Source organism: Triticum urartu, chromosome 6 (genome assembly GCF_003073215.2).
Source record: "Triticum urartu cultivar G1812 chromosome 6, Tu2.1, whole genome shotgun sequence".
NCBI classification, from domain to species: domain Eukaryota; kingdom Viridiplantae; phylum Streptophyta; class Magnoliopsida; order Poales; family Poaceae; genus Triticum; species Triticum urartu.
In genome coordinates, this window is record NC_053027.1 from 214,797,893 (window position 1) to 214,824,905 (window position 27,013).

The window sequence follows — 27,013 nt, forward strand, 5'->3', positions numbered from 1 at the left end:
GGAAGAGGACCAAGGCCAGTATAAGTATAGGCCAGTCTCCACCGTAGAGAGTGGGTGGATCCGGGTCAAGCACTCTTGCTTCCCTTGTACTAGTTCATCTTCATCCTCCTTGCGAGGCAATCCACCACAAAGCAGGAGTAGGGTTTTACACCGGAAGGTGGCCCGAACCTGGGTAAACCTCCGTGTTCCATTCCTCTCCCTTCTCACTCGAGCACGACGGAGCATCGCCGTGGGGTAGTGAGTAGGAAGCTGTAGCTTAGCGGAGTTCTTCGTGCACACCCCAGAGTTCGAATCTTTTTTGGGGTCTACGGGGCCCCGATTCTGACATCTTCCATTTGGAAGGGACACATATAGCGGTACTCAAAGCCACAAATGGCGAAAGCTGGCGCAGATGTGTTGGATACGTATGTGTGTCCATGTCTTTTCAGCGCCGGAGCGAAGAAAAATGGGAGCAGTGTGGTAGTGATTATATCGTGATGGAAGATAATGATCTGCTTAGATCTGGTTGCCGATTTTTGTGTTGCATAAGTCTCCTCGTAAGGTTTGAGGATGATGACACAGAGCTCTGAAGATTTTCGTGTTTTACTGATTGTGTCAGGGTGCTTTGTGTTTTTCTGGTTTATTATGTGTGTTAGGGTGTGCTTGTATGGGTTAAAGACTTTGTATTTGTTTGTGATTTGAATACAAGAATATTTTCTGAAAAAAAAAGATGCATGCATGCTTGTTTCACGGGAGGGAGTTGGGATAGGATTCATTTCCAATCTAGTCGGACGTTAGTCACGTCCAAAAACATTTACTGATGAGCTTTGAATGACTGAAACTGTCCGGACAACGTTTGAGAGGTCAACCAGGCGATCCGCGTTGAAGTTGCCATTAGCCGTCCGTTGTCCAAGTCTCCGCGTCGTCTCCACGACTCCACTTGCTGTAGTTGGTACTGCTGCTACCATCCCATTACCACGCGCCCCTTTCTCTCCTCGCCGAGATCGATACACGGATAGATCTCGCCTCGCCGGCGAAGCGGGAGAGGAGAAGGACGCCATGGGGAACTGCTGCTCTGACGAGATGGGCGCCGGCCGCCACTCCGTCGGCCCCGCCGCCTCCTCCGCCGATGCCGCTTCCACCGTGGCTGATCGCTTCCTCCGCTCCCGCGGCGCCGGCGCGTCCACGCAGATCGAGGTACGGGGTCTAGGCACTGCTAGTCTGCTACATCTCTTGGTTCGACCTCGTTCGGTGGTGCTCTTGCCTGTGTATGGTGTGGGCTGAAGTGGTTTGTGCTTGGCGAGATCGGAATTCCCATTTGGCATAAGCCAGTTAATCCTACTCCACTAGCGCCCTTTTTTGGTGCCGTGTTCGCATTTTTGTTCTTGGGCGGGGGATTTCTGCAAAAAAAAAGATGTTATACCATTTGCGTTATGCAATCTACAAGCCTACACTGAATATTCTAGGGTAAATGCGATGAATATGATTTACGACAGACTTGTACTTGCACTCTGCAATTTTCTGATGTTCTAATCAAAGGCTTCACCAGTTTAAATCTACACTGAATGTTGCTATTGTGTTATGTAGGGTTGTCTATAATATACTGCATGGTGTACCTAAGGCCAGTGATAAACTGATAAGTGGGTCCTACCTTGTTCGTGGGCTCCAGATTGGGATACTTTTAGCCATGGGGCAAAGCAGTAGATACATTTGTTTTAGTCATGTCATGGTATTAGGTATTGAATCCCGAACGTTCTTAAGTGTGTTTTGTGGGGGGTGGAGAAACATGTCTGTTTTTATGTGTTGTTTTGGTTTATTGCTTAATCCATCAATTGTAGCAGTAGAATTTCAATTTCTGAATTGATCGGACCTGTTAACTTTTGCTGTATTATTTAACTTTTGCTCTATGTGACATGTTGAAATAGTTATCTCTCTCTGCATCAAATTTGGGCGATCAAGAATATTTCTTCAAGGTACACTTCTCTTTTGTTGTTCTCGCAATTGTGATTTTGCCCTGTCTGAAATTCTATTGTCATTGGCATCTCAATGTGTTGCTATGACATATCACATGTTGAATATTTGAAATGATTCGCTACTAAATACCGCTTGTATTCCATCTTTGGTTAGTTATGTAGTAGGATATTGTATATCCACAACTGCAAATGTGCGCAAGTGCAACAATAAATTTACACTTGCAATTACATCGTACCATTGAAAGGGATGAAACGGTTTATTTGCCACTGCTAGCCTCAGTTTTCAAGAAAATGTTGAATTTATCCTCAAGGTGAGAAATGCTGACTTGTGGTAATAAAAGGACATGCCCAAGTATGACAATTAGCATCTTAAAAAACAGAGCTAGATGTACTTCATGGGTGAAGTGTAAATCCTCAAAATTTTAGCGGAAGTATGTTGATGTAGGGTGGAACCCTAATGGTCGATCTTTCATGAATTGGAGGGGCATTCCTTGAAGAACACGACGAACACGGGGAAGAATGGGGAGAAATCACAAGAGGAACACTCAAGAACAAGTCCAATCACACATCCACTAGACTAACAAACACATGGATCCACAAGGTACATGAACAATCAAAGGGAAAGATACAAGGTAGAGTTCATCCCAAATCCAAAGGAGATGGGGTCTTGATGATCTAGATAGATCCTTCCCACAAGAGGGTCTTGAATCCCTCGGGATCTTCTCACATGCTCACATGGAGGTCTTGAACTCCATGGGAGTGGTCTCTCTCTCTCTCTCAAGAGGAGAAGGTAAGGAGCAAAGCTCAACTAAGATGAGCTATCATATTGCTAACCCTAGAAAGGAGGTGGAGGAGGTCTATTTATAGTCTAAGTCACAAAGGGGTAAGTGAGGGGGCGAAATGGGATGGGAGCTCGACTAAGATGAGCTATCATATTGCTAACCCTAGAAAGGAGGTGGAGGAGGTCTATTTATAGTCTAAGTCATGAAGGGGTAAGTGAGGGGGTGAAATGGGTACATGGGCCTCGGCCCAAGTCACGCACGCAGGCATGGTCCAGATGATCCGGGAGGTGGTCCGGATGATCCGGGCGTCGGGTTTCGGATGATCCGGCTTTGTCCGGGCTCGTCCTGTTATCTTCGGGCGCGTAGCCGGATCGTCCGGGCCAGGGGCCCGATCATCCGGGCGTCGGCCAGATCGTTTGGGAGGGGATCCGGATGATCCGGGCAAGTGCAGACTTGTCCGTTCTTCGGTCTTCTTCCGTCTTCTCTTCCATGCTTCCCTCGCGGATGGTGTAGTCGTACACATGCGCTCGCACTCCCTCTCATTAATGGTGAAGCTCCGGTAATACCTATGCATACACACGAGAGGAGTGTCAAATAGTATACCATCCTCGAAGGGGTCAAGTGAACACATGTAAAGGAGATGATTCACCTTTATGTATGTAAAGTAGAGGTCGCACGTGTCACTTGCCAAACGGAAACTTGATATGGTGATGTCCATAGGATGCTCCACATCATTCCCTCCCCCTTGGGAAAGATCCAACCTCGGATAGAAAACCAAATCACCATGGGAAAGAGATGGCGTCGCCGTGTAGAAGTGGACGATCACCAAGTGGATGTCATCTTGAAGCTCGAAATAGGCACTCTCCAATGTCGCACCATGTTGGGATTCCTTCAAAAGGAGCAAGGACGACAAACACTTGGAAAAACAAATGTGGTTAGCGTTAGTGCAAAATCAAGCATTCAAGTGGTGATTCACTAAACAAGTGTCGTCATCAAGCATAGCATATGGTGTGACATAGGATTGTGGCATGACATATAAGCACATAATGTGAGCAAAATCAAGGTCATCATGGAAACAAGCATGTAAACGTGAGGTAGTGATGCAAATATGTGTGACAAGAGAATAAGCATCTACCTCAAGTTCATAGCAAACATACATAAAACGCTCAACAAATGGTCTATGGTATGCATATGAATCATTCACAACACCAAAGAAAATGAAGTGTCTAAACACATGGGGCAAGACAATCCGAGCATAATGTGCATATGGTGTAGTGAAGATAGTGTGGCACTCAACGCAATGGAAAGAGCAAGTGTTCATCATGTGTGAGGCAATCAAGTCTAGCATGTGATAATCAATGGGCATGGCATATGTGAAGAAATGACATTGTTGCAACCAAACATATGATGGGAGCAAGTAATCCACAAGTCGGATGCAACACACAAGGCATATATATCATGAGACACGGAAATGTGAAAATGATAAGTCGTAGCAAGATCTCTAACATGTGCGCAATCAAGTGGTCCAAGATGACCAAGAAGTCTCATGGTGCAAGCAACACAAGTAGTATGATCCACAATATCCATGCTCAAGAAGGATGTCACCTTGAAAGCGTGTCCTCGTGCATCCTTCACAATGCCGAAGCACAAGCAAATGCGGCGTAGAAGCGAGTCGTGGTAGAATGTATGAGGTTTGCTCTCAATAGTTCGAATGGTCTAACTCACACGAAGTAGAAGTTGACATGAAGTCCAAGTATCCTACACATGCACAAAACAAAGCAAAGAACATATGCGCATGGTAGATAAACACATCATCCATCATGATGGTTCTTTTCTCTTGCACATAACCATTAGTAGTAAAAGTGCCTGCATAATATGATGCAACAATCTTAATGTTCATGGCACTAGGCATATGGTGCAAAGAGAGAAGACAAGCATGCTTCACAAGAATTATGTCAAAATCTCCAAATATATGGTAGATAGCTATGGGGGCTATCTCATTAGCAAGACTAATAGCATTGTTGCACTCAATACATGGAAAATCATCTAGCATGAAAGAGGCAACATATGGAGATATACGACAAGAAGCAATATGAATCATGTGCAAAGCATGACAATAATGGCTATCAACCGCATGAAATGAGCAAGTATGAATCATGGGTGATGCACTACACAAAGCAAGCATATCAATCATGTCGTGCAAACTAGTGGAGTGAAGATGCAACACACTAGGGCAAATGATGGCAATCATGTCATGTGAGCAAATAGTAGGCATAGGCAATGCACATGACATATCGCAAGCATGAACACAAAGCAATATCAAAGTATCATCATAGGCATGGGGTACAAAGCAAATATGGCAATAACAAGCAATATCTCCACCAAGCTTGCAAATACACATACGAGCACTAGAATCATGAATCATGTGATATGCAAAGCATGGGTAGCCAAAGCATGTCATCCAAATGGAAATGAGCATACATGCAAAGTGAACATGGAAGATGGGCATAGAATATGTAATGGACAATAACCCATAACCATGTGAGGGCCATATAGAAGAAATGCACGAAGTTCTTCTGCAATGGAAACGGTGTGAAAAACAATCCACGGGATCCCAGTTCAACGTTGCTCTCAAGAGCTCGTTTCGTCAACTCATGGGATTGCGAGGTCGACAAATATGTGCGATGACCTACACAAAAGAGACACAAACCAAAGAAAGTGTGTGCGTGGTAAATGTACACATCATCCATCATGATGTGTATGTGCACGTGTGAGTTAGCACAAGATAAGCAGTGCTCAAAGAAATTTGAGGCATGGTATAGGAACATGTCATCCATCATGAAAGAATAGTTGTTATGTATAACACGATGGGGACACAAATAGAGCATGCAAGTATATGGCACAACAATAGCATTTTTATTCATGAAGAGCATATGGTGCACACAATTATTGAGATCATGCAATGGATGGGATGGATCAAAATGTCCTAACATGTATGAGGAAACTATGGGGGTCTCATGAGCAATAGCGGAAGCATAACATGGCAAACAATGCATTTCCGAAGCTAGGTGATCATGTCATGGCATACGATTGAAATGATGCAAAGGGAGCATACCAATATCATTGCAAGAGAAACAAATGTCAATAACCATGGGCTTGTCATCTATGTCATATGTGCAAATTGGGTTTATTTTGATGGCATATGCGTTGATCTCATATGTGTACAATGAGATTGCAAATATGCCATATGGTTGATCTCATGCATAGCATATGACACGTCAAGCGGATTGTCAAACATGATGTGACCGAGAGAATTATCACAAGAAATCCTATGCAACATGGCATCACAACTAATAGACTTCACATGGCAATCATCAAACTCATCATAAATGGGTAAATCATGGCATGGGGAAGTCGAACTAGCATGAAGCATGGCAATAGGTGGATCAACATCATGCAAGCAATCAATGTCAAGAATGTCCACTAGTGGGACAAGAGCATCACCTTCACCTATGTTACCTTTCTCATTCCACTCATGTGGTGTAGGTGAAGTGGTAAAGACCAAATCGTGGTCATCATCTTCATCTTGATGGAACCATGTGGGGGTGCATCATAGTCCACCATGGCCATCGTCTTGTCCAAAGGAAGGACGAAGTCCTTGAGGATCGAGGCGTCATTGTATATGGGACCTAGCATCAAATGAGAAGACACAATAGAGGTAGTGGTTAAGTTGTTATAAGTGCAAATGGCCTCACAAGACCTATCAACTATCTCACTCTCTCTATGTGGTGGCTCACTCACTCCCTCAAAATAGCACACTCAAAGTCACATATGGTGGAGTCACTCATCTCACTCAAGTGGCGGTGGTTGTGGCTCTCCTCACATGGGAATTGTGGCATCTCATCATATATGGGGCTAGTGGTGAAGTCACTCTCACTCTCAATATGGTGGCACAAGTCTCTCAACTCATCATCATAGGCCGCCATAGTTGAAGGGAAAATCCCGTGCTCAACCATCTTGTCACTGCCGCCGTGGATGAAGGCTGAAGATGGAAGCATCATCCTTGCTCGCCACTATGTCGCTGGCTTCCAAAGCATGTTCCATGAGAGGCTTCGTAGTCGTAGTCGTAGTCATCGCCGCACCGTCTTCAAAAAGAGTTGTGGTAGACTCGGCATCGTCAATATGCCACAAAGAGGGATGGTGGTGAAGTCGAACTTGGGAGCGTCATCTTGGAGCTCGTCGGGGTTGGACATCTTGGTGGTACTATCCTCATGCTCGTTGTCGTGGAGCTTGGTCGCCGTGATGTGTGCTTCGGGTGGAGAAGCCTTGGCCTTCATGAGTTCTTGTTGCGCCTTGAGAGCACCAATATAGACATCGTCGAGAGACTCGTAGTTCTCGAGGAAGATAGTCTTGGAGATGTCGTTGTTCAAACCCATCATGAAGCGAAACTTCATCCAATTGGGGTCGTGCACGCCGGCTCGTCGCAAGGCTTTCTTCATCTCCTTGAAGTACTCGTCGATGGACTTGGATCCTTGGATGGTGTTCTCCAATTGGCGAAGAAGATGTTCCGTGTAGGTGGAAGGCAAAAACTCTCGCCACATAGCCTTCTTCGTCTTGGACCAACTCATTTCGAAGCTCTTTGAAGGTGTGTGAAACCACCATGTCGACCATAGTCGTGGAAGTTATTTGCGGTGCACTTCACTTGATCTTCGAAGGGTACTTGATGTAGCTTGAGGTAGGCGTCCATCTTGCGCTCCCACTTGAGATACTCCTTGGGGTCTTGAGTCCCATAGAAAGGAATCTCATGGTCAGTGTCGAGGTCGCCGTAGTAGCTCGTGGAAGTCGTGGACTTGAGCTCGGGGAGCTTCTCTTGAGCGTAATTTTGAGGTGATTGTCGGCAAAGATGCCGCGTATCCAAAGGCGAAGATGCCTTGAAGTCGCTTGGCAAAGATGCCAATGTAGATGGTGAAGTCGTTGAGCGATGGTTGGTATTGAGCTCTTGACCTTCATGTTCTTGTCGACGATGGTGTCGATGCCGATGTGACCTTGCCGGAGATGGTAGCTCGGAAGCATGTTCACTTGAGCGTCTTCTCGAAGATGATGAAGACCTCTTGCCGGTGTTGATGAGGGCTTTGAGCTCCTCCATTAGAGCATCCATCTTGGCGTCGATGAAGTTTTTCATGGCATCAAGCTCGTCGTTGTTGTTGTAGACCGAAGTAGATGTGCTTTGCCTATCCATCACAAGACTCGAGCAAAAGTGAGTAGGAAATGAGATAAACAATACCAATATACCTTCTCCCAAAGTTGAGGATGTATCCCGTATCACTCAAAGTGAAATGACAGAATAGCGGAATTAGTACTGGACTTGTTCACTTGCACCTACAAACTAAAGCTTATCGAGTGGCTTGGTTAGGACAAGTGGCACAAAATTCAAGCAAGTGTAAGTCAATTAAATCGATAATATTGAGAAAGATTCACAAAATCGCAATGTAAAGCAAATAGATCAATAGCTATGGTGGCACAAAGGAACACACACACGGATAGATAAGCGGGATCTGCGCAACCAAGGAATGAGCACAAAATGTGTTGCCACGCAAAAAGCTCTGTTGCACGGATACTAGAGTGACAATAGCTCGATTGCTCAAATGGGCTAGATACGCTTGTGCACCAACCTATGTGAGAAACTGTGCCGTCTTCAATCCCAAGTATGCTATCTATGGATGCTCCAAGATGATATACTATGCAAAATGGCTCAATGCTATTTCTATTGCTTACAACCTCTTTTGTATCTCCTCTTTTGCTTAAAAACTTTTTCTCTTTTTTTCTTCTTTTTTTGTATGCTTTTTCCACTATGCTTGATGCTTGAGTCAATATATGAGACAAGTATGCAAGATATGCACGAGAGAGACTTAATGGCACAATGATGATAGCAAGATGATTGCACGCTAAAACTAGCTATGTGGCGTAAGCATATCACTACGGTGCACAATGAGCGTGGCCCAACAATTCTCAACTCGCTAGTCTCGGTGGGAAAGATACACAATAGGCTCGGGGCTATCAATGCAATGGCAAGGAAATGTACGATGATGTCGTCGGAGTTACTGTCGGTGGTTTCTCGTTTGTAAGTAAGGATGGATGATGATGAAGTGGACATTGTCGATGTCGAGTCCGTGGAGAAAATGAGTGGCGATGTCGAACCGTTCCTAATTAGCCGAAACACCTTAGTAAACAGGAAAACCACAACTCAAAATCTCAAATGTCAAATGGTGGTAGCGGAAGGCGGTGCTGGTGTCAAAGTTGGCAATGCGGAAGTTGAGGTGGTCGTTAATGAAGAAGTAACCGTCCCTAAGTAGCCTAAACACCTTAGGAGACTCAAATCACAGCTCAAACAACCACAAATGCAATGGGGATCAAAATGGGTTATGTTGCAGAAGGCTATGGTGGTATTGCAGATGTTATGGTGGAGGGCCTAGGCAAAGATGCCAAAATGTCAAAATTTTAATGGAGTCAAATGATGATGGTAGTATTTTTGTGGGATGGGGGATGTCAATAGCTATGAAACGAGCTGAAGGACATCGAGTCGGACTCCGGATGAATTAGTTATGACCGAAACAAGATTTCAGCCGTGTCAGTTTCAGGGTGTCCCGGACATCCGGGAGTAGGTCCGGATGATCCGGGTTCGTCAACTCGGGTACTGATTTTTGGGTGCGTGGGTTAGTCGGACGCCTGGAAGAGGGTCCAACTGATCCGGGTTATGTCTGGATGATCTGGGAGCACATCCGGATGATCCGGGCAGGGCAAACTGCTCGGGATTTCCTCTCGGGGACGCGATTTGGGCGGAATTTTTTGATTTTGGAGGGTTAAAATTGATGTGAAAAGAATTTTTTTTGGAGGGATTTCGTGGTGGGGAGGTGGGGAAAGCCAGGATCCACTTGCTAAACAACAAAATCGTGGATCAAACACAACAAAATCTCACAAGAACCAACAAAATGCAAAAAAATTGGTGAGGCTATTTTTTGGTGGGGATTTTCGAAATTGGGCAAGAAAACGAAGGAGAGGACTCCAAATTCGTGATCAACGTGGCCCATGATACCAAGATGATGTTGGGTGGAACCCTAATGACCGATCTTTCACGAATTGGAGGATTCCTCGAAGAACACGACGAACACGGGGAAGAATGGGAGGAAATCACAAAAGGAACACTCACAAACAAATCCAATCACACATCCACTAGACTAACAAACACATGGATCCACAAGGTACATGGACAATCAAAGGGAAAGATACAAGGTAGACTTCATCCCAAATCCAAAGGAGATGGGGTCTTGGTCTTGGTGATCTAGATAGATCCTTCCCACAAAGAGGTCTTGAATCCCTCGGGATCTTCTCACATGCTCACATGGAGGTCTTGAACTCCATGGGAGTGGTCTCTCTCTCAAGAATAGAAGGTAAGGAGCAAAGCTCAACTAAGATGAGTTATCATATTGCTAACCCTAGAAAGAAGGTGGAGGAGGTCTATTTATAGTCTAAGACACGAAGGGGTAAGTGAGGGGGCGAAATGGGTACACGGGCCTTGGCCCAAGTCACGCACGCATGCATGGTCCGGATGATCCAGGAGGTAGTCCGGATGATCCAGGCGTCAAGGGTCCGGATGATCCGGATGGGGGTCCGGATGATCTGGCTTCGTCCGGGCTGGTGTTGTTGTCTTCGGGCGTGTAGTTAGATCGTCCGGGCCAGGGGCTGATGATCCGGGCAGGTGCAGCCTTGTCCTTTCTTCGGTCTTCTTCCGTCTTCTCTTCCATGCTTCCCTCACGGGTGGTGTAGTCGTACACATGTGCTTGCACTCCCTCTCGTTAATGGTGAAGCTCCGGTAATACCTATGCATGCACACGAGAGGAGTGTCAAGTAGTATACCATCCTCGAAGGGGTCAAGTGAACACGTGTTAAGGTGATGATTCACCTTTATGTATGTGAAGCAGAGGTCGCACGTGTCACTTGCCAAACGGACTCTTGACATGGTGATGTCCGTAGGATGCTCTGCATCATATGTCCATCTGTGTCCTGTACAAAAGTAGGAAATAATGGAGGGTTCAACACAACAACAGTGTCTACGCATTTCTTTCATGCATCACATAGATGGACATACTTTTCGCGCAAAATTTGCAGCTTCACACATGACACATTATTGCACTATGCATACCTTGGGAATTTTCATTTTTTTTTGAAATTTTGAGAGCAGTATGGTCAGTAAGGGTTTATTTGATTTGTAGGATTTTTGGAGGATTTTCATAGGGATTTCTTCCTACGGGATTTCTTCTTATGTATGCCATTTGTTTCATAGGAATGTGGGTACTAGATTTCTTAGGATTGTGTCCATATTGGGCCAGTTCCTAAGGATTCTTAGTATTAGGTGCGACCTTATGGAAAATTCCTAAGAATTGGAGTGAAGAGGGCAGCTTAATCTTTTACCTTTTCTAGTCCTTTGATTTGGGATCCTGCAAACAGAATGAGCTGTAAGCCTGGACCATGGTCAAACTTGTTTGCGCAGGTCGAGTGTTCAACAGTAACTATTTCACCTGTTTACAGTGTTAACATAGAAATCGCACTGATTATAGTGGCAACTTTACAAGTAAAACCTGGTGATCTAACTACAAATGTATGTAAAACTTAAGGTACAGATTTAGTCAAGCTCGTTCACTTGCCACCAGAATAAAAAAAACTATCCCCCATGTTTTCAGTGTTACCAGAGCAATTACATCACTTCCAAGATCCAATGGTAATTTATACTACCAGCAAACACTAGTGGTATATGTACAATTCCCCTAATAAAATAAGGTGAAATTATTAGACCTTTTACAAACCCATGTGATATTTAGATGATGGAATATAGAGAAGAGTGACATGTTACTTATAAGCAGCCTTTAACAAAGCAACACTGCACTGCTCAGAGATATCACTTAATGCTTGCCCGCTCTTCAAAGAAAATACATAGCCCCCCAAATATCAAGTTCTTTAAGTTTCCTTCATATGCTGCTATAGTTATGTGTCTATACAGATCCCTTTAGGAGGAGCATTGGGCAAAGTTCGCATGTATATTGAAGAATGCTATTGTCATGTGGGGCATCCCGTATAGGTGTAGGGGGAAGCCAGCGAGCCAGGTTAGGGCTGGCAGCTGATCTAATCAGGGATTCGATCCTAGTTAATTAAAGGAAGTAATAATCACTTTTGGAGGGTCCTAGTTGTGTACTTATAGGAATCAGCGGTCACTATTAGGAAAGCATAAAAGAAATTTTACCGTTACCAAACCTCGCTGTTCCCGTGAGGCCGCAATACCTCCAGGTTACCGAATAGTCCTGCACAACTAGGGCTCTTGCAATTTGATATCAGCCTCCATGTCTGGTCCAGGGGAAAAGGCTGACCCTACCGGATGCCGCTGCACCCTGGGTACAAGACCTTGCAACCATCCATGAGCAGCTTCGAGACATGTCGACTCAGATGGCAACTTGTATATCTCTAGGTCAACCTGATTTCCAGCTTCTAGAGATACAGATTTCATGTACAACATGCCTGCAATTTCCAGCATAGACTCCTTGGATGTTTGATTCTCTTGATGCAAAACAAGGAAACTGCGACCACCATTAAAGGAATTCCTTGATTTTTCTGTTTCGTTTAAGTCCACACAAAAATCTTTCCAGTGGAGAACCTCTGTCCGAGATCCTCTCCTAAGAATATTTGGAATGTCCCTTATTATGTCACTGGCTTTCAGTTGGCAATAGGATTCTTTCCGCTTCCACATTTGAGGCTAGGCTATCACTTAACCACCATCTTTGCCAATTTTAACGCAAAATCAACACTTTAGGGGCAGGGCTGTAACACACCACACACGAGGTATTTCCAGCCAGCTGCCTCAGTCCTACCACTGAAGAGGATTTTGCTGATGATGTTACGCGTGGTTGTGCACCTGGTTGCTCTGTTGTCTCTCCTCTATCTGCATCTGAAGCTGTTGCATCTGGTTGTCTCGTAGTAACTGTCACCACTGCTTCTTCGTGCGCCTCTGATGCTTTCTGTCGAACCACTGTTGCTGCGTCAACTTCCGGCTGCACGAACGATGTTGCTACCATGCTCACTATGCTTTCTGCTGAAGCCATTGCTATCCATCTCTTTTCTGTATCAGTCTCAAGTATGCGAATCTTGAATTCGTCAAAAGTAGATCAGATGGGCCTTGAACTGTTCCATGAAAGAGTTGGCACTAGGGGTCTGTTTGGATTTGAGCCAACACCTGCCCAGCCGAATAATTGGCGTTGACTTCCAGCTGTCCGTCTGTTTGGATGGGAGCCAATTTTCTGGCTTGCCCAGGCTATGTCGGTGGCTGCAGCTCAATTTCGCCCCAATTTGTCGGCGAGAAGCTGGCGGCGAAAACGTCTGCCAATAAATTGGCGTGCCAACGATTTGGCGTAGCTAGCAGAGGCCGAATCCAAACAGCCCCTAGAAGCCATGGTGGTCGGCTGTGATACCAAATGTTGTGAACCTTGATTCACAAAGGGATAACTACTGGGCTGAAGATACCCAGCTGGCATGGCTGCGAGGGATTGGGTAGACATAGGTTTAGAGGACAGAATAACTTGGGAGAATAGATTGATTGTTCTTGCTTGCCTCCAATGTGAATGCATATGTCATCCTTATATATGCTGAGGCCCTTGACCTCTTCTAATACAACTAGACTTAGAAATTTCCTTATACAATTGGACTCTTTCTTAATCCTATACTTTACTAGTGGACTCTTAGGATACTTCTCTCTCATGGACTCCTCCCATGCTGCTACTCTTGCCTTGATACCGTGAACCCATGTCCAGAACAAATCTATTCTATCATATTATCTCATCCAACTTTGTGTTACACTTCTCAATCTCCCTCTCTCTTTTGCAGAGCAATCCCATAGTTGTCGTGTATTCGAGCAATGACGGAGCACTTGAAGAAATTGGGCGCACTGAAGTTATTGTAAATTCATCGAGCCCGTCATGGAATGCAAAGATCATTTTGCAATACCAGTTTGAAGTTCTTCAGCCATTGGTGTAAGATTCTACTGTTCACTAAATCACTTCAATTCTCTCTTGTTTCTTTCTTAGACTACAAGTGTTAAGAATGGATTTTACATCTTGTCGATCCTCGGTTATAACAGATATATTTCCTCACAGGTTTCATATTTATGATATTGATCCGCAGTTTCATGAAGTCGGTGAAAAGGTAATTATGTTTTGTCATTGTTTTCATTTTTCTTCTCAAAATACTCGTACCGATGATTTTCTGCTAGAGAAAGCCTTCGATGTGAAAGTCCACATTTCATGACAACTTTACTTTTTTGCACTGTCCCAAATTGGATTATGTAGCAGTAGGTTTAGTTAATTTTTATTTATAATGGTGTAAATTATACAAAAAATATTTGATTGTTCCGTGGTTTTTAGTCTGTTGGTTACTGAAGTTCTCTAGAAACCACAGAGTATCTTAAAATTGTGATTCTGCATAGATTTCCCAAAGTAGAAGAAAGATATCTGTAATTCTGATACTGTCAGTTCATTTTATTTGTTTCTTCACTGTATTCCTTCTTTTCTACCATTTCTTTTTGCTGATATGAACAACCCTAATCTACATTCCATTGCACACACTAGTTTTGGCAAGGATACTGGCAAATATGATATCTTGGAAAGTCTTCTCTCATTCCTCCTTTCATCTGTCATTACAATTCTAATGTTAGCCTGCCCTGAAATGCAGATGCTTAAACTGGAGGAGCAACAGTTTCTTGGAGAAGCCATCTGTAATTTATCCGATGTATGTTTACTATGGTTAAATCATTGCTGCTTTTCATGGCTATTGTTTCTTTCCTTGACTAAATACTTAAGTGCACAAAACATGCTTGTGTTGAGGAAAGAGTAACTATTTTGGACCTTCTGCAATGAATACGTCAAACTGTGCTGTAAAACTTAAAATAAGTGGTGAAGGGAGGAAAGGACAAAGTAAGAAATCCTGCTTGTATTAACCTGGTGGCCAAGTTTATTTTATCATCTGGATTTTCAGCTCTAGAACTGGTTGGTAGTTCCAGTTCCACGACATATTATCCTAGGTTCATCATAAACATACTGTTTTGTGGTTGCAAAGTAGTGTGGCCAGCACTTGCATATTTTGTTTCTTGAGATCAAAGTTGATTTTGTAGGTTATCACCAAACAGAATAGATTGTTCACCCTAAAGCTTGGTGTTTCTGAGCACAACTTACCAAATCCTAGTAAATTTGGTGAGTTAACTGTTCAGGCCGAAGAAAGTGCTGGTTCAAAAGCATTAATGGAAATGGTATTCCACTGTTCAGATCTTGAAATCAAGGATCTTCTTTCAAAAAGTGTAAGCTCATGTTTTCATCTTTTGCTGGGTACTTGTTTTACTGTTGTTGCACTTGCAATTTGGTGAATGGCTATCTATGCTTCGCCTGTGGATTGTTGGTTGCAGAAGAAAATAGTTTTTCACTTTTCTAATCATGCTTATTACAGGATCCTTTCTTGCTAATATCCAGAATGTCAGAGAACGGAACACCTGTTCCAATTTGCAAGACAGAAGTAAGGAAGAATGATCTCAATCCTAAGTGGAAGCCAGTGATTATGAATCTCCAACAGGTCGGAAGTAAGGCATGAGATCTTTCCACTTCCATTTTCTTTTGTACTTTCTGTTTAGGGTGCAATCAGAGCTTATATATACGAACTTTCGTGCCCCTCGAGTCAGCATTATGTACATGTTTATTTGAAGTTTTGAACCACTAGCTGGTGCTGTTAGTTCTCTGCAAGCGCATGGGCGGTGACAAGGACCGGCTTGACAAGTTCAGGAAACTCAGAAAATTCAGAAGATTCAAAACTCCCTTAGATTAGCTACAGGAGTTCCTGCCGGCATGCGAACAGTGGCGGCTTAGGGGGAAACCCTAGCAAAATAACATGCCCTTACCACCCTAAATCTAGGCTTATGTAGTCAGAAGGTCGCATGTGAAAAGTAAAGCAACAAAAGGTAAAAGAAGACGGTAGAAGGGCGCAGAGCTTGACAACGACGAGTAACCCAAAACTGTAATTTAAATGGAGTCGTCCAATGTGGAATCGATGGCTGAGCTTCACTGGAGCATGCATGAAGCGGTAAGTTAGGTAGCCAGCCTTAGATCTTCACCAGCCGGCCCCCTTTGAAAGGTAGCGCTTCGACAGGCGTCACAGGCGGCTGCTCTAAAATGAATAAAGAAAAAATCCACTTTCTTTGTTGCCTAATGGCTTTTGTATGTGTCTAATCCCTCTGTATTTCTTTTCTCGTGGCTGTATTATGTTTCAGGAGAATCTCCTCATGATAGAATGCTTCAACTTCAGTAGCAATGGCAAACATGACCTAGTTGGGTAATTGTCCCCTTTTGTGACTCAACATGCTACCTGCACTTGCTTTTGTTGTTTATTAGTTGTTAGCATGTAATGGTGCCTTATAGCCTATGCCATCAATTCTCAAATTCATGTTTTTTTCTGATTAGATACCTTTGTAATTTGACAGCAAGATAGTAAAATCAGTCGCCGAATTGGAAAACATGTACCATAGTGGGAATGGTGAAAATTTCTTTGTTCCTGCCAGCAATGCACATGATTGTCATAGTAAGGAGGTAATATTTTTCTTCTTCTGTAGAACCTCTGCAACTGTTATACTGTATTAACCGAATTTTATTCTGACATGCAGGTATTGAAGAGCCAGGTATATGTGGAGAAATATCTTGAGAATAGTAGACATACTTTTATCGATTATATTTCTGCTGGGTGTCAATTGAATTTGATGGTAGCCATCGACTACACAGGTATGCACGGATGTGCTACTGCAAGCTGGCCTTGCTCAATTCTCATTCACTAGTTTGTAACAACACGCTTCCTATTTTTTTACTGTCAATGTTTATGCTTTATAGCTTCAAATGGAAACCCTCGGCTTCCAGATTCCTTGCATTATATTGACCCCTCCGGACGGCCAAATGCATATCAAAGAGTGGGCAACTGATTTATCATTCTAGTTTTGTATTCTGATGAACCTTTGAGCACAAATTGATATTAGGTTCTTCCATTGCTGTTTTTGTGGCAGGGAATACTGGAGATTGGAGATATACTACAGTACTATGACCCAGCTAAGCGTATCCCCTCTTGGGGCTATGGGGCAAGACCTATTGACGGTCCTGTTTCACACTGTTTCAACTTAAATGGCAGCACTTATCAGCCTGAGGTATTTTACTTTTTTTCCAACATTTGAATGGAGTATCGTCTTCAGATGAACAATTTGTGTGCTTTCTCTGGAAAGCTAATTGAGAATCTGCTTTTTCACCCATCTTAGTTAAGTTTAGTAAACTTGTTTGTATTTGAAAATGAATGAACCCTTGTGCCGCATTCTCCTCTCTTTTTTGGGTGGCTTCTTAAGGTTTAAGCTTCCATTTATTCATAGCCTACCCATATAATCTTCCTCAGGTTGAGGGAATACAGGGAATTATGTCAGCTTATATCAGTGCGCTACGCAATGTGTCATTGGCTGGTCCTACACTCTTTGGTCCTCTACTTAGCACCGCTACAGCAATAGCAAGCCAATCCCTTACAAACAACCAACAGAAATACTTTATTCTGTTAATAGTGACGGTATGTAATACCTCTAGGCCCATCTTTAAAAACTGCACCATGTTTTTCGTTCTTACCCGTTAATCTTTTGTCCAGGATGGTGTAGTGACTGATTTTCAGGAGACTATTGATGCAATTATAAAGGCATCCGATTTTCCTTTGTCCATCATTGTTGTTGGAGTTGGTGGGGCTGACTTCAAGGAAATGGAGGTAATGGGACTGGACAAGTTTTCACAGTTTTATTTGTGTAAATTCATTTGTATATTTCCTTTTAGACATAAAAGTGGAATGCTAAAGTAACAGTTCTGTACCAATTAGAAGGGTCTACTACTGACATAACCCTAATCACTGAAAAGTAGATAAAATCAGACGACAATATTCTTTCACTGTGCAGTTTCTGGATCCAAATAAAGGGGGAAGATTGGAAAGCTCAACGGGGAGAGTTGCATCAAGGGATGTGATACAGTTCGCCCCAATGAAAGATGTGCATGGTATGTGTTTTAGTAAAGCTGTGTTCGATGTAATTTTGGCATTAGAGGACAAATCATTCTGTTTTCATGTATCTTGCCATCTGTATAATATTTGTTCGCTGTCTCCTGCATATGATTTTGTTTTCCTGACCTTCACTTAGAAAGTAAAGGAATGTGATAATCCATTGTATTTCCAGGTACTGGGATATCCATAGTTCAGTCACTTCTTGCTGAAATACCTGGGCAGTTCATGACTTACATGAGAACAAGAGAAATTCAAGCAATTAGTTAATACAAGATTACATCTGGCGTCAACTCTTTAGAAGATATCCTTCTAATGTTCTTTGTTACTACTATAATTTAGCGATTCAGCCACATCATTGTGCAAATTTTAAGCCTTGGCTGTGAAAAGAAGCAACAAGATGGATTTTGAAGATGTTGAAGACAAAAGAGATCGATCTCATGTGATTATAGCCTGGATCAAATATCAATGGCATATTCTCCATGCTGGTTGCTGCTTATCTGGAGATCCTAGCCTGGATCAAATATCATTTTTCATACTCTCCATGCTATTCTGTTGCTTGTCAAGTCTACCATGCTCATGCGGGTTCAGGGTGGTTTGTGTCGAGGCAAGAACTGCAAGGTACTTCAGCTTGAAGATTGTTGTTTCAGAAGACCCATCTAAAATTCTGATTTGTGTATGATCTGCATACAGGCTCAAACAAGATGTTCAATGTTTAGTTCCCGTTTTTGTTCTGGTTATGAGTTGAGATTGTACAAGCTCCGTTTGGTCCTGTTTGTATTGTAATATACTGATGTGTTAATATAGTTTGTGCCGTTTATTACCCTTGTGGACTTCAGCATTTCCTCATGTGTGTTCTAGTACTTGGCTGGAGTGTTGCTTGACAATAAATGAGGTCACTAGGATATCAAGCTATGATACTATGCACCGTGGAGGTTTTAAGCATTGGTAATAGAGGCGGTTGTTTCGATGTGGTAGCTATCGTTTTTGGTAAAAGTTGGCTTTGACGATCCGACAACGAACATGTGAAGATGTCGTGCCTTAGTAATCGCTAAACCAACTCCGAGAAATTATTGACCATGCCGCAGCATGATCAACGAGACCACAAGAGTCTATTTCTTGCACGCAAACGAAAAACAAGAAACTGATATTGCAATTTGAATATTGCAAATTTAAGAGGAAAGCTTTACTAATCGAGTGGGGTTCTGTGACGTCTTGGTTTGGTCGTTGAATACAAATGAAGGACATGAGTTGCAGCTATGACGAATTTAATCTAAACAAAACCCAAGTCTGAAATGACGCCCTATATAGGAAGACAGAGGGGAATTTCATCCACCCTTAGCAAGATGGGACTAAATTCTATCATAAGTTGTTTTCCCCTATTAATATGGACTCTAAAAACATGCTACTAAGTGTATTTCGAAATTACATGGGCCTGGCTCAAAAATAAAGTGACGCAACACCTATATTAAACTATGGACGTAATTTATGAAAGGTCATCTTGTATATTTCGTCCACGTACTTGTATGTCATCATTGTGGCTCAAAAGTGCGGAAAACTCCACCAGAAACTTCGTTCTTGTTCCCCTTGCGCGCACCATTATCTCCATGTTTGATCATGCTCCAATGTTCATCCTTCTTTTCCATGTTGACCCTTCATTTGCAAGTAAAACAAACGTTCAATTTAGGCCACATCATATTCTCATGAATATTAGAATCGTTACCAAGAAACAAAAGTACCTAGTAATTTAATTGGCATGCACGAGCTCTAGTAATTGGTCCAGTATATGTAGCAGCAGGGATTGCAGGTGTAATTGTATTAGTGATGTCCTCATCATCTTCTCCTTGAATTGAAGTCGTTCTCGACGGAAGCTCATATTCCTCACCCACATAAGACTTCAAATCTGTAGTGTTAAAAGTGGGACTAACCCTAAAATTTGCAGACAGCTCAAGTTTATACGCATTATCATTTATTTTCTCTAACGCCTTAAAAGGATCATCAGCACGTGGCATTAGTTTAGATTTGCGCAAATCAAGAAACCTATTTTTGCATAAATATAACAAAGCAAGATCTCCTCGTTCAAACACAATATGTCTTCTACCCTTATCACCAGTAAGTTTGGATTTAGCATTCATGCGCTCAATGTTTTCCTTAGTTAACTCATGATTTTTTAAGATCAATTAAATACGTTGTTTATCATCAAAATTAACCTTCTCTGAAGATGGAAGAGGCAAGAAATCAATGTATGCGCGAGATAGGAAACCATACACAATTTTAAAAAGGCACATTAATGCAGTGAACGATTATAAGCAAATACAATATGAGGCAAGCATTCTTCCCACATTTTCACGTTATTCTTCAAAACAACCATAAGCATAATAGACAATGTTCTATTGACTACTTCAGTTTGACCATCAGTTTGGGGATGACATGTAGTACTAAAGAGCAGTTTAGTCCCCAACTTAGCCCATAAACATCTCCAGAGGTGGCTAAGAAATTTATTATCACGATCTGAAATAATTGCATTAGGCACACCATGTAAGCGAATAATTTCATGAAAGAACAAATCAACAACATTAGCAGCAACATCACTTTTATGACATGGTATAAAGTATGCCATTTTCGAAAATCTATCCACGACAACAAATATGTTATCCCTCCCCTTCTTTGTTCGAGGTAAACCTAAAACAAAATCCATAGATATGTCCTTCCATGGAATACTATGTACGAGCAAAGGCATATATAAACCATGAGGATTGAGTCGTGACTTAGCTTTTTGACATGTAGTGCAACGAGCAACAAAACACCCAACATCCTATCTCATCTTTGGCAAAAAAAAGTGTGTCAAATACGTCCTCCGTCTTCTTCACGGCAAAGTGTCCCATTAATCCTCCTTCATGCGCCTCCTACAACAACAGATGAACATAGCTAGTTAGAATGCATAGCTTGTTAGCACGTAACACAAATCCATCACTAATGACCAACTTGTTCCATGTTCTTCCTTCTTTATAGTTCTGCATCACATCTTTAAATTCAGCACCATGCACATATTGGTCTTTAATGGTCTCCAAACCAAATATTTTAAAGTCAAGTTGTGAAAGCATAGTATAGCGACGAGACAAAGCATCAACAATAACATTTTCTTTATCCCTTTTGTGTTTAATGACATAAGGGAAAGTCTCAATGAATTAAACCCATTTAGCATGTCTACGGTTCAGTTTTGCTTGACTTTTAGTGTGTTTCAAAGATTCATGATCAGAATGTTTAACAAATTTTTTGGGCCATAAATAATGTTGCCATGTTTCCAAAGTCCGAACAAGAGCATATAATTCCTTATCATAAGTAGAATAATTTAGACTAGGCCCATCAATTTTTCAGAAAAATATGCAACATGTTAACCATCTTGTAATAACACACCTCGTAATCCAATTCCACGAGCATCACATTCAAGCTCAAAAGTCTTACTAAAATCTGGAAGTTGGAGTAAAGGAGCATGTGTTAACTTATTTTTCAATACCATGAAGGTTTCTTCCTCTGTCGTACCCCAAACAAAAGGCACACCCTTCTTTGTAAGCTCATTGAGAGGTGCAACAATGGTGCTGAAATCTCTCATAAAACGCCTATAGAAACCAGCTAGGCCAAGAAAACTCCTCACTTGTGTGACCGTTTTGGGCCGCGGCCAACTCTCAATCGCTTCATTCTTGGCTTTATCAATTTCAATTCCCCGTGGAGTAACAACATAGCCAGAAAAAGATACTCGGACGGTGCAAAAGGTGCACTTCCCAAGGTTACCAAACAAACGTGCATCACGTAAAGCAATAAAAATAGCACACAAATTTTTCAAATATTCCTCCAAAGATCTGCTATAAATATATCATCAAAATAGACTACCACAAATCGTCCAATGAAAGCACGTAAAACTTCGTTCATTAATCTCATGAATGTGCTAGGTGCATTAATTAACCCAAAAGGCATGACTAACCACTCATATAAGGCAAACTTAGTTTAAATGCTGTTTTCCATCCATCTTCCAATTTCATACGAATTTGATGGTATCCACTACGCAAATCAACTTTGGAGAATATGGTAGAGCCACTTAATTCATCAAGCATATTGAAAGTGCGTTAAGTCGACTAGAGGGGGGGTGGATAGGCGATTTTTATGAATTCTTCACTGAGGAATTTCAGGGTGAGGAAATTCCTAAGCGAAGAACTACTTGCAGCGGAATAAGTACTCAGATGCAGACATGACATAACATAATCATGGACATCATGATGAAATGAAAACAAACACAGAGTACAGAAAGCGTAAGCACATGATAAAACAGGGTGAAGACAAACAGACTGAAGAAATTGAACTGAGTAAATTGAGAAAGTCTTCAGTCAAAGCCTTCAAACAGATATGAACAAGCACACAACACAGTAATGAGGAAATGAAAGGGTTGAGGAAATAGAACGAGTAGACTTGGTGAAGACAATGATTTGGTAGACCAGTTCCAACTGCTGTGACAGTCGTACGTTTCGTTGGAGCGGCTAGGTATTTAAACATGAGGACACACAGTCCCGGGCACACACTCCTCACCGTATTCTCCTTGAACTAAGGTCACACAGACCTCGTCCAATCACTCATGGTAAGTCTTCAGGTGACTTCCAAACCTTCACAGACTCGGTCACCCGGTGATCCATAATTTCCTCTTGGATGCTCTAGACCATGACACCTAACCGTATGAAGGATGCACATTCCTCAAAGGTAACAAGCATCGGTTCCACATAGGAACAATCTCTTCAGTGATGCTCAATCACTTTAGGTTTGTAGGTGTTTGGTTTGGGGTTTTGGGTTTTTCCTCACTTGATGATTTTCGCTCAAATTTCTCGGAGGATGGGATGCTCTCAATGACAAGTGTCAGTTTCTATCGGAGCATCCAACCAGCTAGTGGTTGTAGTGGGCGGCTATTTATAGACTAGGGAGCATCCCGACATAATAAGACATAAATGCCCTCCAATGATATGACCATTAGGTGGGTAGATATTTAGGACAGCTGGTGTGTAGCACAACAACGGTCGAAAATTTGGCTATCAAATTCCTCAGGGCTATCATGTTCCTCACCTGTAGGCAATCCACACTGGCGAATTCCTAACTCCTCAATCAAAACAAATTCCTCAGAAACTAGAAGAACTTTGTCTCTGTCACTGAAGAAATTGATTGAACTGTATGAGATTTCCAATGGCTTCACTCGAAGGGATTGGTAGGTGTAGTGTAACACCCACAATGCGGCTATATCTCCCACGTGTCGGGGCATGACTTAGAGGCATAGCCGCATGGTAGGTTTGTCGCAAGAGGGGTAATCTTCACAGAATCCCATGTACTGAATAAGAAAGGGATAAAGAGTTGGCTTACAATCGCCACTTCAGACAAAACAAGTTAAACATACATCATCCATAGTACAATCAAGGTCCGACTACGGAACCAAAATAAAACAAGACAACCCCAAATGCTAGAATTCCGATCATCCCAACTAGGCTCCACCACTGATCAACCGGAAACGACACAAAACAATGACCAAGATCTTCATCGAGCTCCCACTTGAGCTCGATTGCGTCACTTACACTGGTATCATCGGCACCTGCAACTGTTTGGAAGTATCTGCGAGCCTCGAGGACTCAGCAATATCACACCCACGAGATCAAGACTATTTAAGCTTATGGGTAGGAAAAGGTAGTGAGTGTAACATCCCAAATTTTCAATTTGGAATGTTATACATTAGATCATCATGCATATCATATTTTATTTGCTTTTGGGTTTTGATCCTAGAAAATTCTAAGCAACTCAAGGACCCACGGAGAGAGTTGGGGATTTCGTTATTTTCATATTTGAGTTTTCTCAAATTTTGGAAATAGGATCATTTGATTTTATTTATTTTATCATGGATTATTTCTATTACAAAAATATGAGAGAGGGAATAAAATGACTTTCCCAAAATATAGAAATATTGAGGATTTAATAGTAAAATCAAATATGATTTATTTCGGAGTTTTTCGATGTTTTTATTTCAATTTAGGAAAAATACGCGTTTTTAAAAATTGCATTTAGGGCCCAAATAAATGTTCACTTTGTCGGGCTTGATTTTAGAAGCCCGGGAAAATTTATTTCGGGATTTTTGGAGTCCGTTTAGTATTTCTTTTTATTTTTCTTCCGAGCGTAATTATTTAAAAAAAACGAAACCAACCTTGGGCCGTGCCCGAGCGGGACTCCGCCCGGGGGACGCCCTTAAATAGCGCCCCACCCGAGCCCCCAGCCCATAACCGCCGCCGCCAGCCCACCCGCCCGCCGGAGCCGCCGCCGCGACGTGCGTCGCCCGAGGTTCGTCGTCGCCTCGAAATCCATTCCGTTTTTTTAAAAAACTGATTGGTTTTCGTCGGTTTTATTTTCGGTTTTTTTCGGATTAGGTTAATTAACAAATTAATCCGTTCATCTTTTTTCTTTTTCGTCGGATTTTCTGCGGTTATTTTCTGATCGCGATTTCTGATCCGATTTTCGTTTTAGTATAACTTTTCCCTCGTTTATCAGAATCAGGCGATTCAAGCGCCTGGAGTTTCGTCTCGAAACCCTCTTTCCGAATAATCAACTTAAACAAGTTTTTGCTACTGTAAAATTTGACTTAGATCCAGATTACTAGAACAAAGTTGTTTTCTTTCGCCGTTTGACTTTCTTTGCTTCTTTCGATTTGATTCTTTTTGCCAACCGGAGTTCTTAAGTTGAACCTTCTAGTTAGATCTCTTATTTGAGTTTTACCTGTGCATTAGATGAGTACTTACTGTATGCTTGTTTGTTTGTCTGCGATAGAGTACCCGGAGTGCGCCGCCTGTTACTTCGAATCGTTAGGTTTCTCGGATCATCAACAAGGCAAGTAACAATTTGATCATACCTTTTCTACTATCCAGTTTTATTGCATTAGATCAATCCTCACACATTGCATGATTAGGATCTAATTAAATTGTGGGATGGGAAGTAGATGAGGTAGAACCTATTGCCTGTTTATTGTCAAACCTTTGGGAGTTACTTCTACGTTTGCTTATTATGCCATGCTATGCTAGTAGATGTGGATTGGGTGAGTGATATCCATGACAGATGTGAGATTGATAATTAATGGTTTATCTAAGGTGGCAACTTAAACACACATCTGGGTGGATTGAGGCACCTGGGTATTCCAGGACTTGCCTGTTTTCTTTTGGACCGCCACCCAGGCTCAAAGGGATCATGAGACTATTCATACTAGAAACTTCCGTGTGCAGCCACAAGCTATCATGGGCTCTAGCATAGTTGACTAAGTTGTGCGAACTCTTACAGTAGTAGACTAGCAGATGTAGGGGATGTAGGTGGTACGGTCTACCCGATCGTAAGGTGCTAGCGCTTCTGAAAGACTATGTCTCGGTCATCCGTCTTCTCAAACACCATGTAGTGCGAGAAACCAAACGGAGGCGATCGAGTCTTGTGGGGAAAAGTGCGCAAACCTGTGCAAAGTGTAATAAACTAATCATGGTTAGTCGTGTCCCCGGTTATGGACATCTTAAGTATCTAGTACTTGGATTATCATGTGAATCTCATCATGTTACTTTAATTAATATTGTTGGGTTTTAATGATGTTACTTAATTGGGATTGAGAATGCTGTCAACCATTCTCAATGTTTAACAACCACCATGATAGTTAAATAAAATTATTCCTTTGAAGTAGGGAAAAATTGGCTTTACGCAAAAACTGTAACCATAGAGCTTTCCACCAGCCAAATATGCATATAGTATAGCTGTTGCATTCCATTACTCTCTATGTGTTACCTTGCCAGCATATTCCATGTGCTGACCCGTTTTCGGGCTGCAACGTTAATGTTGCAGACTTTTCAGACGACGATTAAGGAGTTTTTAGGTCGTGGTTCTATACTCAGTGATGCCGTTGGAGTTGATGGACTCACTTATCTTCCAAGCCTTCCGCTGTTATCGTTATTAGATGGCCTTAAGCCATATTTATTGTAATAAGTTCTCTTTTGAGACACTCGATGTAATAAGTGTGTGATTGTTACTCTGCTATAAATCCTTCGAGTACTGTGTGGTGTCAGCATTACTGATCCAGGGATGACACCGGAGCACAGAGATCAGACTGTTTGAGGTCTGGTTGCTACAGAGATGGTATCAGAGCACACGCTGACTGTAGGACATGACCACTAAGCTAAAGACCTAGATCACTACTCACTCTCTTCTCTTCTGACCTCTCATCTTTTCTACTCTTTAGGATGGCGGATGCAAGGAACAAGTTCACACAACCGGATGAAGATACACCCTTTGGACGCCACTTGAAGGAAATCACTAGATACCTGAACATAGGAGTACCAAGCTTCACGGGAACCTACAACGCCACTTTATCTGAAGAAGAGCGCTGGATGATTCAAGTTCAAGTTCTAGGAAGGACGTTCATGCCAGTCACTGAGCCCATAGAGTTTTCTTTTGATGCACTAACTTGGAGTCTAGGAAAGAGTATGGCAGCTCACATCGCCATGGGACGCATTGGATAAGTCTACCGCAAGGATCTTAAGGATACTATATATCAGATTTGTGGGCGCCGAGATGAACACTGGGAGATGATCAGCACCAGGAAGGATAGATCAATCGCAGCTTTTATCCAAGAGTTAAACCAGCACATTAGACGACAGGAGAATCAGATGTGCGCCGACATGATAGATCTGAAGAAGGCTAAGACTAGAATCAAGGAACTGGAGAAAGAACTCAAGGCTACACGTGAAGATTATGAAGAGGAAATTGAAGTACTAGTGGATAAGAATGCCGACCTAACAATGAAGTTAGCGATATTTATGGGAGGCCCGACACCAGTAGATGAAGACGAAGAACTCAAGGAGATTAGCCCGGAAGACTACATCATCATCGATGGAACCGACTCGGAAGGAGATAGTAGCGATGATGATTATGTTGATGAAGCAGGAGCAGATATTATGGAGTCAACAACCGTAGAATATTTCTAGTAGACCACCTCATCAGTAGTAGTAGTCCACCATGTAAATATAGTAGTCCGAGCACTTTGCGATAGTTAGATCGATTGTATGCCTTTGTTTGTTTGAATGAAGTGAA

The 27,013-nt window shown here is 42.3% G+C and overlaps 1 protein-coding gene across 2 annotated transcripts; it reads left to right on the forward strand.

Annotated features, from left to right (window-relative positions):
* Positions 1-821: 821 nt before the first annotated feature.
* Positions 822-18,703, forward strand: LOC125512520 (protein BONZAI 1-like). Of its 2 annotated transcripts, none has more exons than XM_048677617.1 (16): positions 822-1,176; positions 1,905-1,952; positions 13,661-13,806; positions 13,930-13,978; positions 14,504-14,560; positions 14,943-15,125; positions 15,272-15,394; positions 16,086-16,147; positions 16,296-16,401; positions 16,476-16,590; positions 16,696-16,772; positions 16,866-17,003; positions 17,243-17,407; positions 17,483-17,596; positions 17,781-17,877; positions 18,054-18,703. In XM_048677617.1, exons 1-16 carry the CDS (start codon positions 1,039-1,041, stop codon positions 18,146-18,148), a joined length of 1,713 nt encoding a protein of 570 aa, XP_048533574.1. In that variant the 5' UTR covers positions 822-1,038; the 3' UTR covers positions 18,149-18,703. The 2 variants fall into 2 exon arrangements, with proteins under 2 accessions (XP_048533574.1, XP_048533573.1); XM_048677616.1 differs by having other exon boundaries at positions 823-1,176; positions 15,272-15,406.
* Positions 18,704-27,013: the final 8,310 nt, after the last annotated feature.

Bases quoted from the DNA above. Each gene is read 5' to 3' on its own strand.
- LOC125512520 (XM_048677616.1), top strand. From the start codon at position 1,039: ATGGGGAACTGCTGCTCTGACGAGATGGGCGCCGGCCGCCACTCCGTC. The intron at 15,126-15,271 runs GTAAGCTCATGT...TGCTTATTACAG, and splicing joins AGGATCTTCTTTCAAAAAGT to GATCCTTTCTTGCTAATATC. The intron at 16,773-16,865 runs GTGGGCAACTGA...TTTTTGTGGCAG, and splicing joins GGCCAAATGCATATCAAAGA to GGAATACTGGAGATTGGAGA.